This window comes from Dicentrarchus labrax, unplaced genomic scaffold (genome assembly GCF_905237075.1).
Source record: "Dicentrarchus labrax unplaced genomic scaffold, dlabrax2021, whole genome shotgun sequence".
In the NCBI taxonomy this organism is placed as follows: domain Eukaryota; kingdom Metazoa; phylum Chordata; class Actinopteri; family Moronidae; genus Dicentrarchus; species Dicentrarchus labrax.
In genome coordinates this window covers 18,386,575-18,404,071 of record NW_026136707.1, presented here as the reverse complement: position 1 = coordinate 18,404,071, position 17,497 = coordinate 18,386,575, and the positions used below count along the sequence as shown (strand labels likewise).

The 17,497-nt window shown below is 39.9% G+C and overlaps 1 protein-coding gene across 3 annotated transcripts in view; it reads left to right on the top strand.

Moving 5' to 3' along the window:
- The window catches only part of LOC127367192 (RNA-binding motif, single-stranded-interacting protein 3), a 110,729-nt gene that overhangs the window by 56,667 nt on the left and 36,565 nt on the right, over positions 1–17,497 (top strand). For all 3 annotated transcript variants that reach the window (XM_051406854.1, XM_051406852.1, XM_051406853.1), the window contains exon 5: positions 16,492–16,649. In XM_051406854.1, the coding sequence (XP_051262814.1) occupies positions 16,492–16,649 (158 nt within the window). The remainder of the gene's footprint in view (positions 1–16,491; positions 16,650–17,497) is intronic.

Here is a 17,497-nt window from a genome sequence, read left to right as displayed (position 1 = left end):
CAGAAAAAAAGAGGTTGAGACAAATAAAGGGCAGTCACATTGACAGAAGAAGGACACAGAGGTCATGAATAACGTTTAAATGGCATATAATATAATAATATATAATATATATTTACTATAGTTTGCCAACATCTTTGGTACTAGGTGTGCTGCGTTTCCTGGAGATCACTTCGCAATCAGTGTCCCACTGAGACGCCTTCTTTGTGTTCTTTGTGTTCTAGCTGTTTAATTCAATCAAATGTTTATAGCTGGAAATGTTAAAATGCATCACGTCCTGTGTACCAAAACATGTACCTACCCTAAAACCTGCGGTTTAGGAAAATATGTGTTATTGCTTTTGTATTATTTGAATCCTTACATCAGATAACCAAAGCAGGATTTCTTTTTTTTTTTTTTTTTTTTTTACAGTTGTTAATTTTAGTTACATATTTTTAACTTTATATCTCATAATGTGCATATATCTCTGTGGACAGCAGCAATTAACACACTGTGAATTCTGCAGTTCTCGGTATCCTTCCCGACAGCAGAAACAGAGCAAAACTGGTTGGGATGGCTGCACTCCGATAGAAAATGTCCCAAGTTGGATTTTGTATTAGAGAGAGGCTATGAAAAGAGATTTTTGCTGCTTTATGAAGAACCTTCTCTTTTTTAGAATGTGTAAAAATTTGGTCGCAACCCACAGAATAAATACTACAGCAGAAAACAGCATCTGGACCATGATGTCATGACATGAGGTCATGCACAAATAAGATATAAGTACATACTGTAGAGTCAACACAGTTGATTAAAAGTCAGAAAAATTATGTTGTTTATAAAGTGACACAGTCATCAAGTTATTTCAAAGTTATTGTTAATTAAATCAAATGAAATATATCTTAATGTGAGCCATTTGATCAAATGTGTTCATGTTTGATTTCTCCTCCAGACCCATATAGATTCTGTATCTGCTGATAGCAGCAGTGTTCGAAACAGATTTAAACTAAACCAAACACGTGCAGATATACGCTAGAGTAATGATACCCCCCAAAAAAGGTATTTAATTTGATAGGTAATAAAAGTAATAAATCTGCATTGCTTCACATTTCAACAATACAAAGCATAGGCTACAACAATAACATTTAAAATGCTATTGTTTTAGAATAAAATTAGCTGCGTCATGTGTTTTTTTTCCAGCTGGTGAATGTCTCATTTAGGAGTGAAACCCTTCAGATTCAGTGTCACCCAGCATTACCCCCGAGAGGATGGAAAACAAAGAGGAATGAGGGAAATATTGCCATGAACAGAGGAGGAACAGAGTAGGTAGCTGGAGAGTGGGGGTGGTGCTCGGTTTGATGGAGCTGGGTTGAGAACAGCTCTATAAGGACGGAGATAACTGGAAAACACTATAAAACGCCTCTCCTCACATTCTTTCCCTCTGTGGAATTAGCCTTTGAGTGGGCTGCTGGAGCGAGGGAGGGTGCATAGAGAGATTGATGGAGGGAGGGAGTGGGAAGCCCGAACTGTAGCGAGGGAGGATAGAGAGAGATGGAGTGAATGTGGAGTGGGCAGCTTAAACTCTGAGAGGGAGGAATGCAGAGTAATCAAGGAGAAAGGAGGAAGTACAGGAAGGAAATAAAAGGCTAGAATAAAAAGAGGGTTTGAGGAAGAAAAGGGTGGTGCTGCATTTAAAAATGCTATACCACACACTGTGGAATGCATATGAATGAAGTATGTTAATGGTAGTCGGCGCGGTTGACTGAAATGTCCCGATTTTATGGGGACACTATTAAGTCTTTTTTCTGATTGGCTGTTCAGTCCTCACATCTCTCATTGTTATTGGTGGCCAGGCATGTTTGTTGTTTGTCATTGGGCAGGCAGCAGCAGCAGCAGAGTCTGCTAGATTCACAATCCGATGGCATAATTCAGCCATCGATCAAACTTTGTGGACAGCAGTAGCCAAACTGCTCCTCCAGACAGAGAGAGAGAGCGAGAGCTCTCAGAGTAGAATATCACAAATCAAATGCTGTAACCTTTTAGTATGTCTGAGTCTGCACATGCCCACTGAAAACCAATGAGGCTTTTTTCTCTTGCGGTGCCCATCAGCCTGTCTATTCTACCTCTTCACTTGTCTTTCTTTCTTTTCTTGTGTCTTTCAATCACATATCCCCATTCCACCTCTTCCTCTTGAAAAGTTTCTTCACTGAGTTCCTCAGGGTCAGTTGTCTTTATTGATCTAAACAGGAATGCACAAGGAATCATGATGACGGTTGAGCGAGACACCTGCATTGCCTGCTGGTCCTTTTAACATTTACTCAGATGAATGATTTGTATGCATGTGTATATCTCTGCAGCAACTGTTTTCTTGGTTAGAATTCAATATAAAACCAGTGCTTCATAATGCAGTAGTAAAGTGGTTCTAGGGAAAACTGTAGCACTAATATGCACTATTGCTTTGTTCAGATATACCTTTAGTCCTGTGTTCTGTTACATTAGTCTGCAAGTTAGATACAACATAACATTTTACACAAAACCAGAGTTATGGAGGAAGAAATGATTAGTCATATTTATACTGTTATAGTTCCTATTGTTACTATTATTTTTATCATAGGACCTCTCTTTCTTTCTCCGACCCCAAACCAGTCGAGGCTGATAGCCGCCCACCTAGAGCAGGGGTCTGCTTGAGGTTTCTGCCTATTAAAAGGAAGGGTTTTTTTTGTTACTGTTGCCAAGTGCTTGCTCATGGTGGAAATTGTTGGGTCTCTGTAAATAATTTTATAAGGGGTACGGTCTAGACCTGCTCTATTTGAAAAGTCTCCTGAGATAACTTCTTTAACAACATATTATTGAATTGACCCATTCTGAGTAACCAGGACATTGTTTTCAGTGGTAGTAGCAGTGCAAAGGAAAATAAATTTTCGGGTGAGGGGGGGGATGTTAACATTCATAACAATTAATATAATAGCAAAAAATCAGATTATTTAATTTCTGTCTGGTTTGATGAGGCCATAAGTGAGAAAAGATATTTTAAAAATTGTGTGAACTGATCCTTTAAGTTCATCTAGCTTGATTGGAGTCATGATTGCTCCGGTAAAAGTAATAGCAGTCTTAAATAATAATTAAAAATAATAATATTCTGCATGTGTATGTATTCCTTTACTGTATATTATAAAGACTATAAAACACTGTTAAAATGGCCTCTGTTGAATTTTCCTTATTCCACAAAGAATTGTAGAAATGTCAGATAGTCATACTACTTGCACAGAGCCCCTTACAGTACATTTACCATCTCAGTGTCTACATTTTACTGCATCCAAAACAGTTTGAGCATTTTAAAGTAAATTATGGTTCATAATATGACAATCAAGGAAGATACTAACCATGCAAGATTAAACTGCCACTTACTGGTTACATTGATCTGCAATAAGCCTGATGATTACTCAAACTGATATATTTGAGGTCAATTTATTGGATTGTGGATATAAGAATAAATAATAATCAGTTCTGTAAAGTGTCGGGTTGAGTTAATGACTTCAAGGGCATGAAATCTTAAGTTTCTTGATAATCGGGAAATAAGACGCTTTTCACATAAAATAGTAACAATGCTGTACAGTATGTTCTATTGCAGGTTTACCTTTGGGTTGCAGGTAAAAATGTGAAATTGTAGATTATGGCAAGGGCTTAGAGGATCCAATTGACTGCCACTGGGAGTCCTTTTTAGGAACATTCACATTCTGGCTAGAGAGGGCAAATTGGACATTAGCAGCCATGGTCCAGCAAGTGGATAAAAATTCCTGGCTGCTCCCATGAATGTTAAATATAGAGGTGCTTGGGTCTACGCTCCTATGCATGCTATTATAATAAATCATATGCAATTGCTGCTTCTGTTCTGCCTTGTGTGTTAGCGATAAGGTCATTATTAATGGGTTGACTGGTTAGTGGTGGGTTTTTGTTATCAAATCTAAGAAAAATTGGGGGTCATTGCACTGCTGGGAGCCTAAATATAACACAGATTGTGGTGGGTGCTCATGATGTGACGAAGCTTTAACGAGACTCTGTCTCGGGAGGACACTAAACCTGCTCATTTTGGGCTGGAAGGGTTTAAGAACCCTTGTTAGAGCCTAATGGCTTTGCAAGAGGGGAGGATGTGGTTTGTACAGGTAAAATGAATAGATGAGTGTGAGTGTGCTGTCATGAGGTGTCCTTGGTGGAGGATATGATGGTAATTAGGCTGCTGTTTTCTCAATGGTGTTCCAGTGATGAGCCTGTTTAACCTCTCTGGTGGTGTGTGTATACGTGTATGTGTGTGTGTGTGTGTTGACTGCACGTACCAGAGATGAAAGTTAGATGTCCGTGTCTGTGCATGTGCATCGTCTTTGCATGGGTGTGTGTGGCTGCCCTTTAGTATGCTGACTCAGGCTGGTTTTCCCTTTCTAAAAGTAAATAACCTTGGTCCGCCAAGCTGTCAGCTGGCCCCACTGTGCCCTTGTCCCAACATCTAAAGATGGCGAGAAAATCTATGCTCTCTCATCTGAGCACCACAGCAACATGCACCACAAGCACATCTTCAGAGAGCCTGCACACTGCAAAGAACTTGTATCTTCAAAAAGCCACCTTCTGATGCAAAACTGGTACAGTTACATGCTTTTATTTTGTGCCAGCATATCAAATTAATTCCCGTACACGTTGCTACATGTTGCTTTGAGTGCGTCGTCTGTAGCTGAGACTGTTCTTCAAGCAGAGGGCTCGGGTTTAAACTCACACACTTATGTTTGAGAGAGAGGATCGTTTGCCGAACTGTTTGTACTCAGAGTGTGATGACAGTGGCTACATTTTACTGTTTTTCATAACAAAGCATAATGGCAGCCAGTGGAAAAGCAACATCTCAATGAGAGAATATTTAGTTTTGAAAATCTATGCCAGTGGTTTCTGTACGGCCAAAGCAAACCAACCCGAAATTTAAGAGGGGAATAAAGTTGGCAGCATAGTTGAGGTAAATAAAGTTAGTAATATAACTGTGTTTGGCTATTTGGCTAGTCTTTATATTGCTGAAGTACTGTGGTTGTATATTGTTGAGTGATAATGTCATACACAAGATTGTGGGGTACCAGGACATAGCAACCTGTTAACCTCTCCAATTCTTTCCTTTTCTTCACTGTTAGTCCCCCATCTGTCTGTCTGTCTGTCTGTCCCTCTGTCTGTCCCTCTGTCTGTCCCTCTGTCTGTCTGTCTGTCTGTCTGTCTGTCTGTCTGTCTGTCTGTGTTTAGTTCTATCATTATATTTTTCTCACCCGAAGTTGTTTTTCCTCTCACTTTCTCCCTCTTGTTTTGCTCCTCTCTCTCACTCTCTCTCCCAAGCCATCCCCCTGGAGGTTAATCCCTCTGGTTTCAAATAGAGATAACCATGGCAACAGGCCACAGCTTTCGAGCTTAGGGTCTGTAGGACAAAGGCATTGATCAGGATGAAATAGTGTCAGGTGTAAGCACAAAAACACACAACATGCACACGTGTACACACATTTGTGTGTGTGTTTGTGTTGGAGGCAGAGAATCCACTAACCCAGACTTGGCTGCTCAGTCACTCATATTACAGAATCAACCAAGTATACATGTAGCTGCTGTTGTTAAATCGATACATTGTTAAATCTAACAAATCCCTGTAATGGGATGTGTTTAAAATGATGAAGACACAAACAAAAAGAACATGAACAATGGTATTAAAGGTAAATAAAATTTCAATAGCCATTTGGGATTATTGAAAAAGGAATGAGAGATGCATATTTGAGCCTTGAAGCCTCTAAAAAAGAATTTGTGCAGGGAAAATAACTTCTCAGCGCTTCAACAACCACAGGTTCATGCCCTTGGGTAAACTGAACCCCCAGCCCCCTTCAGTAGAGCTTCTCAGTGGCCTTTCATAAAAATATTATTTGTCTAAGGACGTAGGTGTGAATGTGTTTTTCTCTGACCCCAAACACTCCATACACATACACTCAATCTACTGTGATTAAGTCACAGTTATGAAAAATAACAATGCAAAGTTGTGTTTATACTAGGTTTTGTATTGCCTTTAGTTTGATTGTATTCAGGTCATAGACAAATCCATTCACACATACTTGCACACATACACATACTTGACCTTGATGGCTAGATTACAGCATGACAGATGTAGTGAGAAAAGCAGAGTGGATGAAGAAGGTCTTTTATTGACGTGTAAACTATTATTCCTCTCCTCCAGGACTTAATAGCGAGGCCAGCAGAAGGTGTGGGTGGGCATGACATAGCTTAACTCCCATAACCTGCTTGTGTAACTTTTATAAGTGCTGCAAGTGTTATATGCCCTTGGATCATATGATATTACTGCAATGCAATTTAGGTGAAAATAAGGTTGTAGCCTTTGCCTTAAAGCCCCTCATTTACACTCTGACATTGACTTTCCTGTGCTTGCTCTTAAGAGGAATTGTTTTGAAAGTCCACACAAGTTCAAATGCAGGATACAGTAGATGCATGGTGAAACTTTTCTACTCATCACTAAGACTTGCATGCAATTTGAATCTGAGATTAGACTTTTCTTTGACTGTAATTTTCCAGACCGCATTTCCCATACTCATCTGGGCATGCATATGTGTAACATGACACATTTCTTCCCTCTAAGCCGATGTGATTCTTGTGTCTGAGCCAGTGTTTTATGTTTTAATCACTGCAATGCCGAGAGCACAAACCTACTTCTCCCCTGCACTTTTCGAGAACTTTTTAATTTTGCAGTTTCCCTTTAATTTGTTTTCTTTCTTACTTCATTTCCCAATAATTTGTCTGAGGACAAGCCACATGCCATTAGCAGGGCAAAAAGAAGCCGGAAACAAAAAAAGCTGCATTCAATAAGTTTGTCTAAAAACTTTCTTTATTAATTTTCTCTTCCCTTATCCGAGAAAGTGCTTCCTCAATGATAATCCAGCAATCCAGCAGGCCTTCTGGTTTATTGCATTTTTCTAATGAAATGTTCTGATACAGACAGGCAATCAAGGAGCAATTCAGTGAAAGGAGAAGAGAGAGAGTGGAAATAAAGGAGGTAGTATGTGAGTCATTTTAGGTGCAGAGCTGAACTTGCTTTTAATCTGTTAGAGTAGGTAGTGCAGGGTCACAGTGTATGCTGCAGACCATGCACCCGGTATTGCAAGGTTTGAGTCTCGCTCTTGACCAGCTGACCACTTCTCGTCCTCTCTCCCACATTTCCTGTAGCTCTTGTAAGATTCTGTCCAGAAATACCACCACTGTGCAAAATGGTGACATTAGCAAGAAGCTGAAGTGACATAAAACCGATGCCCACTGTTGATGAAATAAAAGGCTTTCCAACAGAGATGACATAGATAATTGTAGCTGCATCAGTAGTATTCAGTTGACTGAACTGACTTAAATCAAAAGCACATGATTTATGTTTGTTTATCAGAAAATAAGAAGGTGCACCAAACAACAAAACTGAGCCAGAAGAAAAATAAATAGTACCAGTTTTACTTTAGATTTGTACCTTTAACAATGTTGATGTCTATGAGTAATAATAATAATAAAAAGGTTACCAAATTTACTCCATAAAGCTTTTTCAGTTCAAATCTTTTAATTTTACCCCAACGTTTTATTCCATTGACCACTCTAATAACCCAAAAAACATTGTTGTCAATAAGAACATTTCAAAGCTCCTTAATAATTTCATGCTTCCGTGCTTGGAGAGGGTTCTCTGTTGTCTTTATTGAGGCTTCTTCCAACAGTAAAGCCTTTCATGTGATGTTCAATATTTGGTTTCCTTTTATTTTCTATATTTATGCTCTGCTTCATAAAAGACACAAGAACCATTTTATATTTCTGTGCTGGTAATACACAACTGTGTATTGGCATACATTCAATTAGTTAATGTAGCACACAATATGGTTGTCTAGGAGACTGCAAATAATTTTCAAAGTAACATTTTATTTTAACCTTTCTTCTGAAAAACATGTGGCCAAAGGGATGCAATCTTTTTTCTTTTGCATTAGCCAAAACATTTATTCTTGTAAAAGCACTCATCTTGTTTGCTCTTGTTGCAATTGTGCTGCCTAGCTTTTAACTAACTCCAAGAGACAGGTGAAAATAATACTTATTTTCAGCTCTGTTTAGAAAACTGATATGATTATAGTATTACGATCTTTATCATTGCTTAATGTGGGCTTAAACTAACGACTTTAACTGCAGTTACATTTGACAAATCAATGTCCTTCTGTTCCTCACTTCCTCTTCCTATCTGTTTAATTTCCATTCATCCTCTTTCTCCTCCCTTACTCCTGCCTTGATTATCTCAACCGAGTGTGACACCTCTGTTTATGGCTGTGTGGACGTTTTCTTTTCTATGTATGTTTGTATGTGTGTGTATGTGCAGCTGCTGTCGTTATTGAGTCTCTCTGAACTGGCATGAAATAGGTTTCACTGTGATGATGTAGCTTTAAATGCAGATTACACACACACAAAGACACACACACACGTAACTCTACCTCTCAAAGCAACAACAGGGTGTGTAGCTGCAGAGTCAGAGACAACTCCCCTCCTCGGTTCCAGACTCCATTAATCATTTAGAGCGAGGATTTCCCTGAAGCTCTAAATGTCTGCTCTCACCTCCGGCAGACACTACGACATCAGGCTGTCAACGCCTTGTATGACACTTGGACACATATCAGACATACAAGAGATTTGTTTCAAAATCCCTCTGTTTTAATGAACATCCAAGGCCTACTCACTGATTTTTCTATTGTTCTTTAATATGCGCAAATTGGATCTGTGGGATGGGATGCACTATTATCATCTTCAGAGACAGGAAGTCTGTGTTTCTGTTGAACGTTTTATTTTCTGGACAGCATTTAAATCAACCCCATCTGAACTCTTAAAAGGCACTTTAAATCTCTTAAAATAAATAATTTTTAATTTTCACTCAAGGTTATTTAACTTTTGCTTTGTCTCGATCCAACTCACCACTAAATGAGGTTAGTGTTATTCAAATGGGTGAGGATTTGGTTAGAGGCAAACAGCATGAGTGTAAGTGATGGGAAAACATGGCCCAGGTCGAGAAATATCTAGAATTATTCAGTTAATAAAAAACAGAGAAATAAAAGACTGGAGAGGTTTTGTGTAAATTTAGCAACAGGCTTTTCTCTGCCAAGCTGTTCACTGGGAATTCCTGACTTGGAGAAGGAATGGAAATTTTGCCTGAGCTTTTATTGACCTTTAACAAATGCATGCATTCATGAGCACACACACCTACACACACACTTGACTTTTTTTATTCTGCTAACACACAGAAACACAGACAACATACATATTAGCGCATGCTGACCCACGCCACATACATGCACACTTCTTTGAGTGGCAGGTGCATGAAAGAAAAATACTTGTCTATGGAAACCATTTGACAGCATGTGGTGTATGTGTGTGCGTGTGAGTGTGTGTCTCTGTGTAGGCCTGTCTCCCAGATCATCTGTCTGCATTCCAGGTAATTAGACTGGCCAACAGCTGAGTCCCATTAGCCTTGATTACAGCATTCAGTACTACAGGAGAAAAGAGAGAGAAAAGAAAGAACTAGAGAGGGATGGATGTGTACGTATTGTACACACCGAGTATGTTTTTAAGACATTAAGGCTCCTATGTGTAGGCGTTTGTGTGTGTAATCCTTGTAATCCCTTAGCAGTGCCTTAGCATGGTTAGCCACCTAAGGTTTTAGCGGTCTAATCTACTGCACATTTTTTACCTCGATGTCTATAAGCATGTGGATCATATTTTGATGCATAACTCCTCAAAAATGCTTTTTTCTTAATTGGCGTCCCACAGTGGAAGTTCAGACATTTTACCAGTCAGCCACAATTGTAATCTTAAACACAAAATGGATCACAGACATGTTTCTGGTGGATCCCCGCAAGATAAGAAGCTGCTGCTGCTAAATCCCACATTTGGGTTTTTTGGCTGAGCCATGAAGAAGTACCACAGAGTATTGTGCACCACAGCACCACAGGAAATGACACCACTTCTACTCAGCTGTTAGGAATCAGGCCCACACTCATAAGATGTGTTTGTGTGGTCAGTCTGATGCGTAAACAACTACATCAACAACAAGAAACAGCACAACAGATGTAACATTATCAGGCCAGGGTGTTGTTTAGTCTGTCTATGCATCTACCCATCCATAAAGTCTTTTTTCTTTCAAATCACACCCGAGGGAAACTGATCAACTCATGAGACATTTTGATCTGCATTCAGCCCAGGAAATGTTTATTTAATCCACCCTAGGTTTTCCTATCTTTCTGTACGTCCACTTCCGCCCTTTCTCTCTGCCTCTCTCTCTCTCTTCTATCTCTGTCTGACCCTCCCTGATGGTTTCAGTGTCTCACGATTGGGTGATTGATTCCAGCTCTGGATGGCTGGCAGACAAGCAGCCTGCACACTGGTGTGCAGCAGGGACTGCACTCTGCTCTGACTCTGTGATGAATTGCTGGCCTTTTAATACACACAGTAGAGACAGTTTGAGTGAAGAAAAGAGAAAAATGGCATGAAAATAAAATAAGCTAGGTTAAGATTGCATTAAGAAAGAGAGAACAGTAGAGAGCAATGCAAAAGCTGGAGAGAAGGAGATGCAAACATTGAAATAAATGAGTGAATTGATGAATAACTGCATCTGTGACTAGAAAATGAGAGAACAGTGTGTGTGTGGAGTCCCCATTAACTAGAAAGGCCTCTCTTATTGCTTTAAATGAGTCATGCAGAGTGTGAAGATGCAGGCAGTGTGAGAAGCCAGAGGGAGAAAAAACGTTTTGCCCGTCACAAAATTAAATTAAACATTGAACATTGAAACATAGTCAGTCTCTCACTTAGTCAAGTGTGATGCTATTTCTTTGAATAGTTAGGGTTTCATGGCCACTTCACAGTCACTAGAAAGCCACAGAGTGGAAAACAGCTTTTCAACTTCCGAATATTTATATAAGTATGGCCTTACTTGAAACGCCTCTAACCCCAGTTTTAATGCTGCTTGAGTGTTTGCTCTATCCTTTAAAAGTTAGCTAAGCTAAATGACCTTTGAAGCCAATTAGCCTGAAAAAAAAAACCTGTTGTAGAATTTACTTAAGTGGATGGATCAATTTCAGTGTTTTCTTTTTCTGCTTGAAAAGTTATTGCTTTAAAGTTGAAGGGATGTGACAACAGTAATTAGGTACATGCCCTTTTTATTTTATTGCAGATTAAACACCATTCTCTGGAGACATTCAACACACAAATACATACAGTAGAAGAAATAACCAGCCATGGCTGTTTATGTGCTGAGAAATGCATATCGTACATCCACAAGCTCTGGGATCTCTGCAAGATACTACAAGGGATTTTTGACTGGTTAGGAAACAGTTGTCTCTATATGACCTACATAAACAAACAAGACCATCAGCGGGAAGATTGGCTATTTCTATGTAGTTATTCTCAGCATGTAATGCCTGCCACCGGGTTCCCCTTGAAATCAATGAAACGAGGTGGCAGAAACCCTACCTGCCACTGGAATCAACACAAAATGAAAGTTCTTTGTAGGGGCTTTAACTTGGAAAAACACTTGCATTACAGTGGCCTTTAGGTGGCTTAAACATGCAGCAATGCTTCGGCATTTTTTATAATGCACTCACATGTAGGTAGATAAACAAGATAAGTTGTTACGCCATACAGCAGACAAAAAACATTTACTGTACATAAAAGTTAACATCCTCAAAATAAGTCATTTGACTTGTGGGTGGAGTGTTAATACTCCTACTACACAAAAGCAAGCACATTTACATCAGAGGTAGCAGCAGCCAAATACCATGCCTACAGTAATCTGGCCTGACCAGAGACTAAATGATGAGGCAATCACTATCCAGTGTTGATTTCACTGAGCCTCTAGTCATCGTGAAGATGGAGAAAAGTGTATATCTCTATGGCTAATGAAACTCTAGGGATTTCAGGGTTTAGGGTTTATAAAGTATTTATGGTATGTTCATTAAGTATTGATTAAGCCGTTAGAGAGCATTTAGACATCCAGACAATCATTATGAAAGATCAGAACTTGACTTGAGGAAGAAGAAGATGGAGGAAGGCAGAAGTGCGGAGGGAGGTTGCAGTGAAGGATGAATGGGAGTGAAGAATGGAGATGAGAATGGTGTGAAGAGGAAAATGTAAGACATGCAAGAAGAAGAGCAAGGAATCCAGAGGGAAAGGAAAAGGAGGGGAGAGGAGAAAAAAAAATCTACTCTTTAAATATTAATTAAGCATTCAGATGGCATTTTAGACAGCAAGGCTACCATTATAAGAGATTAGGTTTTAATCTGAGGAAGAGGAGGGGCGAATAGCAAGTAAGAGGAAAGGACAGGTGGAGGAGGAAGAGGGTGAGCATGAGAAAGGAGGAAGTTAGGGATAGAGAGGAGGTGGGCTGAGGGAGGGTAAAGGAGAGGGAAGAATAGATGGATTAAAAGAGGAAATGAGCAGGATTACGCATAAGACAAGTTTGAAAGGTAAGAGGAAGGAGTCAACACATAATGAATAGAAAGTCTCATTTCCCTAATCACATACTGCTTCTGCATGAAAGTGCTCTGCTAGTTGTTTCCAAAGCATTTCTCGGCCCACGTCTTCAATTCATTTTTCCTCATCTCTCCATCCATCCGTTTTCAATACCCGCTCATTCCTGTTCAGGGTTGTGGGAGGCTGTGGTGTGTCATTTCTGGTGTGAAGTGTTGCTATTTGAGATGCAAGCGGGATTGCGAAGAAATGTGACATTCAAGTACCGCCTCACCTCATATCCATCCATCTAGCATATACAGACCCAGCCGGTGTTTTTCACAGGTATTTAACCATTGCTTTGCCCTCTCTTTACCCTCTAGCTCATCAGCAGGTGTTGTTGCATTGCAGGGTAACCAGGAAGTAGCATGATAAGAGGTGCAGACCTGCTATAATGATACAGCAATGAGGTTTAATGGGGCTGAAAACACGGGCTGACTGGCTGGCAGGCAGGCTACACAGTCAGGGAGAGGCACAGTTGGTGTGAAGCTGTTTCCAGCTCATGACAGATGTTACGAGAGAGAGAGAGAGAGAGAGAGAGAGAACGAGAGAGACAAAGACACAGAGAGACAAAGATACAGAGGGAGAGAGAGAGAGGACAGAGAGAGAGGTGAGTCATTTGCAACATGCAGAGTGAGAGATCACTGAGAAGTAACTTTGTGGAAACGGCAACTTTGAGCAAAGTCAAGCAGAGTTCATTCGCATGTGGGTGCTCCAAAGCTCTCTACTTCATATCCCAGAAGTACTTGTGCAAATAAAGGGTTTTACAGCCAACTGTGTCTAGAGATGGTGTAGTAAAGTGCAATGTGATTTCAATAACCCACCACGATGCCCCTGTTGATTTTATACCCATCTCACTCTTGATTTCCCTGGATTGAGACAATATAAATGATACAAAGAAAACTAAGGCATTTCAGGCAGGCACAGACATGCATTATAAGCAGCAACTAGAGGAGTGGAGGAGAGGTTATGGCTTCCCTCTTGTTGGTACAAATCTGAATTCATTAAGCCACATTAAGAGTTTAAAGCACATTGGAGCGTAGCCTCAGGTGTGTTCTGGAGCTAATTTGTTTGAATGACTGAAACTTAGAGACTTGTAACTTTAAACAGTGTGACATGGCAATAGATGTGTCTAGGTTTTTCCACTGAATTTATGTAACTTGGAGTTGAAATAGTACCTTTATTAGCTTTAGCCTTTCTAGCTTCAGACAACGTTTCTCTGCTGAATCTTCCCTTGGGTGTCAACAATTTTGTCTTAAATCTATCAGTTTTCTCACTACAACTGGGTACATACATTGTAAACCCAGGCCTTATTAGGATTCTGCTTCTATTATTTATTATTGTGCACAATCCCACTGAATTTAACCACTGTGCTGCAGTTTGTCAGTGGGTATAAACATTGTCCCTTGAGGCAATTGTTTGGGCCTTTGCAAAAGCAGAATAAACAATCATAAACAGGAAGCTCACAACATAGACAGATTTGTCTGTATGGTCTGATGATAATAAGAAGGTCACACACCATGCTTTCAACAAAGTGAGTGGTCTGCAAAATAAAACAAAAAGGCTAACCCCATCTGAAAGAACAGTTTGTGATTTTATCAGTAGAGTATGTACTGTAGACATGTTTGATTACATAATGTATCTAAGTGTTTGAAGCCTTGAGTAATTGCCTCATTGGAATTTACTTGGAAGTCTTGTGAGAAGCTGCATCACAGTGGCTAGTTCCTCAACTCTAATGAGGTTGTGCTGTTCACAGTAATTATAGGTGACAGGTTCACAATTTTTCAAGTCTGTTTTAAATCAATACTTAGGTGCCCATATGGACATTGAAATAGGCTTTACTTGCAGTAATCATTCCTCATGTTCAAACTGGCAATTAAAAGAACAGGAGAAACGATACACACACACACACACCATTTTAACATGGTGTGTGTTGAAAAGCAGTGAAACTATAGTTTACTCTGTGGCAAGTAGAAGGCCATGATGATCTCAGTGATGTAACTCTTTAAGGAAGAGGACTCTAAGATCAATGGCAGGTTCCACAGCTGTTACATATGACTCTACGCCTTTGATGTCGCTGCTTTCGCCCGTCACTGCTCGCATAAATACACGCGCACACAAGCATGCATGCAAATGTAAGAGATTACATTCAAAGCCAGTTTGCCCTGTGTGGGAAGACAACTGTGCCACTCTGGTTATTGGACACTCTGCCAAAGGAAAATCCCTGCTGACGAAGAGAGATATTCAGACTCAGAAAAGAAAGGTAAAATATTTCAGACTCCTTCACCGGAGCTGTTCTGCCTATTCTGAGTCACTGATTACATATATGGCTTTGGTCACAGTCGGGCAGATTTGGAACTCCCACTCTTGAAATCAAACAGCTCTGGTGCATGCAAAGGAAAATCCTCCATGGATGAAGGAAATATTTATGCTCAGACTAAGCCACATAGACCAGCTTTATATTCTATATTGAAGTATTCATTCAACAGCAGAAACACACATACAAATATTGGTATTTGCCATTGTACTAAAATAAAACAAAACATTTTGGCTTCTCACAATTCAAGCACAGTGCATATCCCACACCATACACAATTTGAGTATTTGTTTCATTTTTCATGACAACAGTGGAATCAAATGTACGAACAGTGTCCCATTCCAGCACTGCACAGCATTCAGTGTCAGTGTATTACTTATGTTACTGCTTGAGTTTGTGCAAATTAGATGAGAGAAATATAAAGTTTTCTGTTGAATATATAATGTGTCAAAGACTTTCCGGGAACTTTGGGGCACTGATTGTAATATCACCAAGTTATTACCAAGGTCATCATGAATACGTAGTGTCATTATGGCACTGAGGAGAGATGCAGCCAACTCAGCTACAAACTGTCATGAAGAAATTAAACATCACAGAACCATTTACAGCATTTACAGAAGCATACTGGGGAACCATGTTTCCAAATAGTTTTACAAAATTATGAAATCATGTAGTTATGATTTACAACTTGCATATATTACATTTTTTTCTTCCTTTCTGTCTGTCTCAATAGCATCCATCCATCCCTCTTTAATTGCCAGCACACACACACACACACACACACACATGCACACACGGGCTTTGGTCTCTTGCGGAGGATCATTTGAATGGAGTGCTGCTAAACAGAACAAAAATAATTGAAGTATACTAGTCTAACTAACTGAGAGGCACATTAGAAGAAAAATGTAATGCAACTCAGTTAACATCTATGAATCCTGAGGGGGTTTCCTTATTGCTTCAGGGGTTCTGAGTGTGGAGCCGCTGCACTGCCTTTTCAATGAAATGTTTATTCCTCTTTTGAGAAGAGTTTGCCTCTTGAGTTAAATTCACAGATATTTTGCAGTGGGAGATTCAGTCATAAATATGAAAATAAACTGGAATGGCACTGCCCTAACCTTTAATGCATTTATTGCTGCAAAAGGAGCTTTTAGTGGATGGTTATAGTGAACTCTTTTATTTCTCTCTCTTCATTTTGAGCATTTTTACACACTTACAAGGGAAAAAAATGTTTTGCTTATCACAAGGGCCATCTCATGCTTAGATAAATCCTGCTGAAGTGAAATTGAATCTAACATCTGAACTGCTCATCAGCGGAGTCATTTTCTATTCTTATTCTTATTCATATTTTTCAGGGAATAGTTTTGTGAAGCTTAATTATTAAAAATAAATAGCATACATTTTTTACACATTCAGATTTTGCAGTTTCCTTAAGGAGAAGCATTTATTGTTGTTTATTGTTTTCAATGTTTCAGAGAGGCTTTTTCAGTGAGTGCAGTGAGTCTCTAAGACTAGACAAAAACATGCAACTTCTCTTTTCCGGCTGGTATTGAAACTGTTACCAAGACAAAGTGACATGATGATAACTATTTAACCACATCTTCTTCTGCTGTACCTCCCAACAGCAACAGGAGCAGGACCCCACCAACCTTTATATCTCGAACCTGCCGCTGTCCATGGACGAGCAGGAGCTGGAGAACATGCTGAAGCCCTTTGGTCATGTGATTTCCACACGGATACTGAGGGACGCCAATGGCCTGAGCAGAGGAGTCGGATTTGCTAGGTATGTATGTGGAGAGACGCGCACACACACATGCACACAACCTCTCATTTACACTTTTGTTTCTCCAAAAATCAAAATCTCCAGATTAGGACACATTTCCCACTGACAGCTACGTTTTTATTTGCTGAAACAAACATGCCGATTGTCAGTCGCATCCAAATGTATTTAATTTTAGGCTTTGCTGAATAAACTATAATTACTTATCAGTGCGTATGGTCTGTATGGTCCAGATGCATTTTTTAGGTGCTAGAGGCAACATTACCCTGAGCTGACTTCCTGCCATTTACAACTTCTAGCTCTAATGATACATGTCCACATTCCTGTACCCTTGGCCCTGTCACCCTACTCTGTGTGTGTGTGTGTGTGTGTGTGTGTGTGTGTGTGTGTGTGTGTGTGTGTGTGTGTGTGTGTGTGTGTGTGTGTGTGTGTGTGTGTGTGTGTGTGTGTGTGTGTGTGTGTGTGTGGTCTTCTCAGTTACACCGTGGAGTGTGCCAGTGATTAGAATGCAGTCAGGGCTCCATTCAGGGTCACTGGCTATGTGAAGAAAACCCAAGACACACACAGAGACATGCATGCTCACATACCACACACACAAACACACACACACAGTGTCTCTCTCCCCTCACCATTTTTCTCTCCGTCTCACACACACATACACACCGGCTTTTGCTTGCCAAGCAGGCAATTAGTCATTGAGCTGTGATTGGGTGAGCAGAGCTGAATAGGGGCAGACAAAGAGGACATGACACACAACAGATCAGACTGAATGGAGCTTTTAAACCAGGACAAAGGAGAGGAAACCCCATTGAAAACACACACACATGCACACACATGCACACATAGCTAAG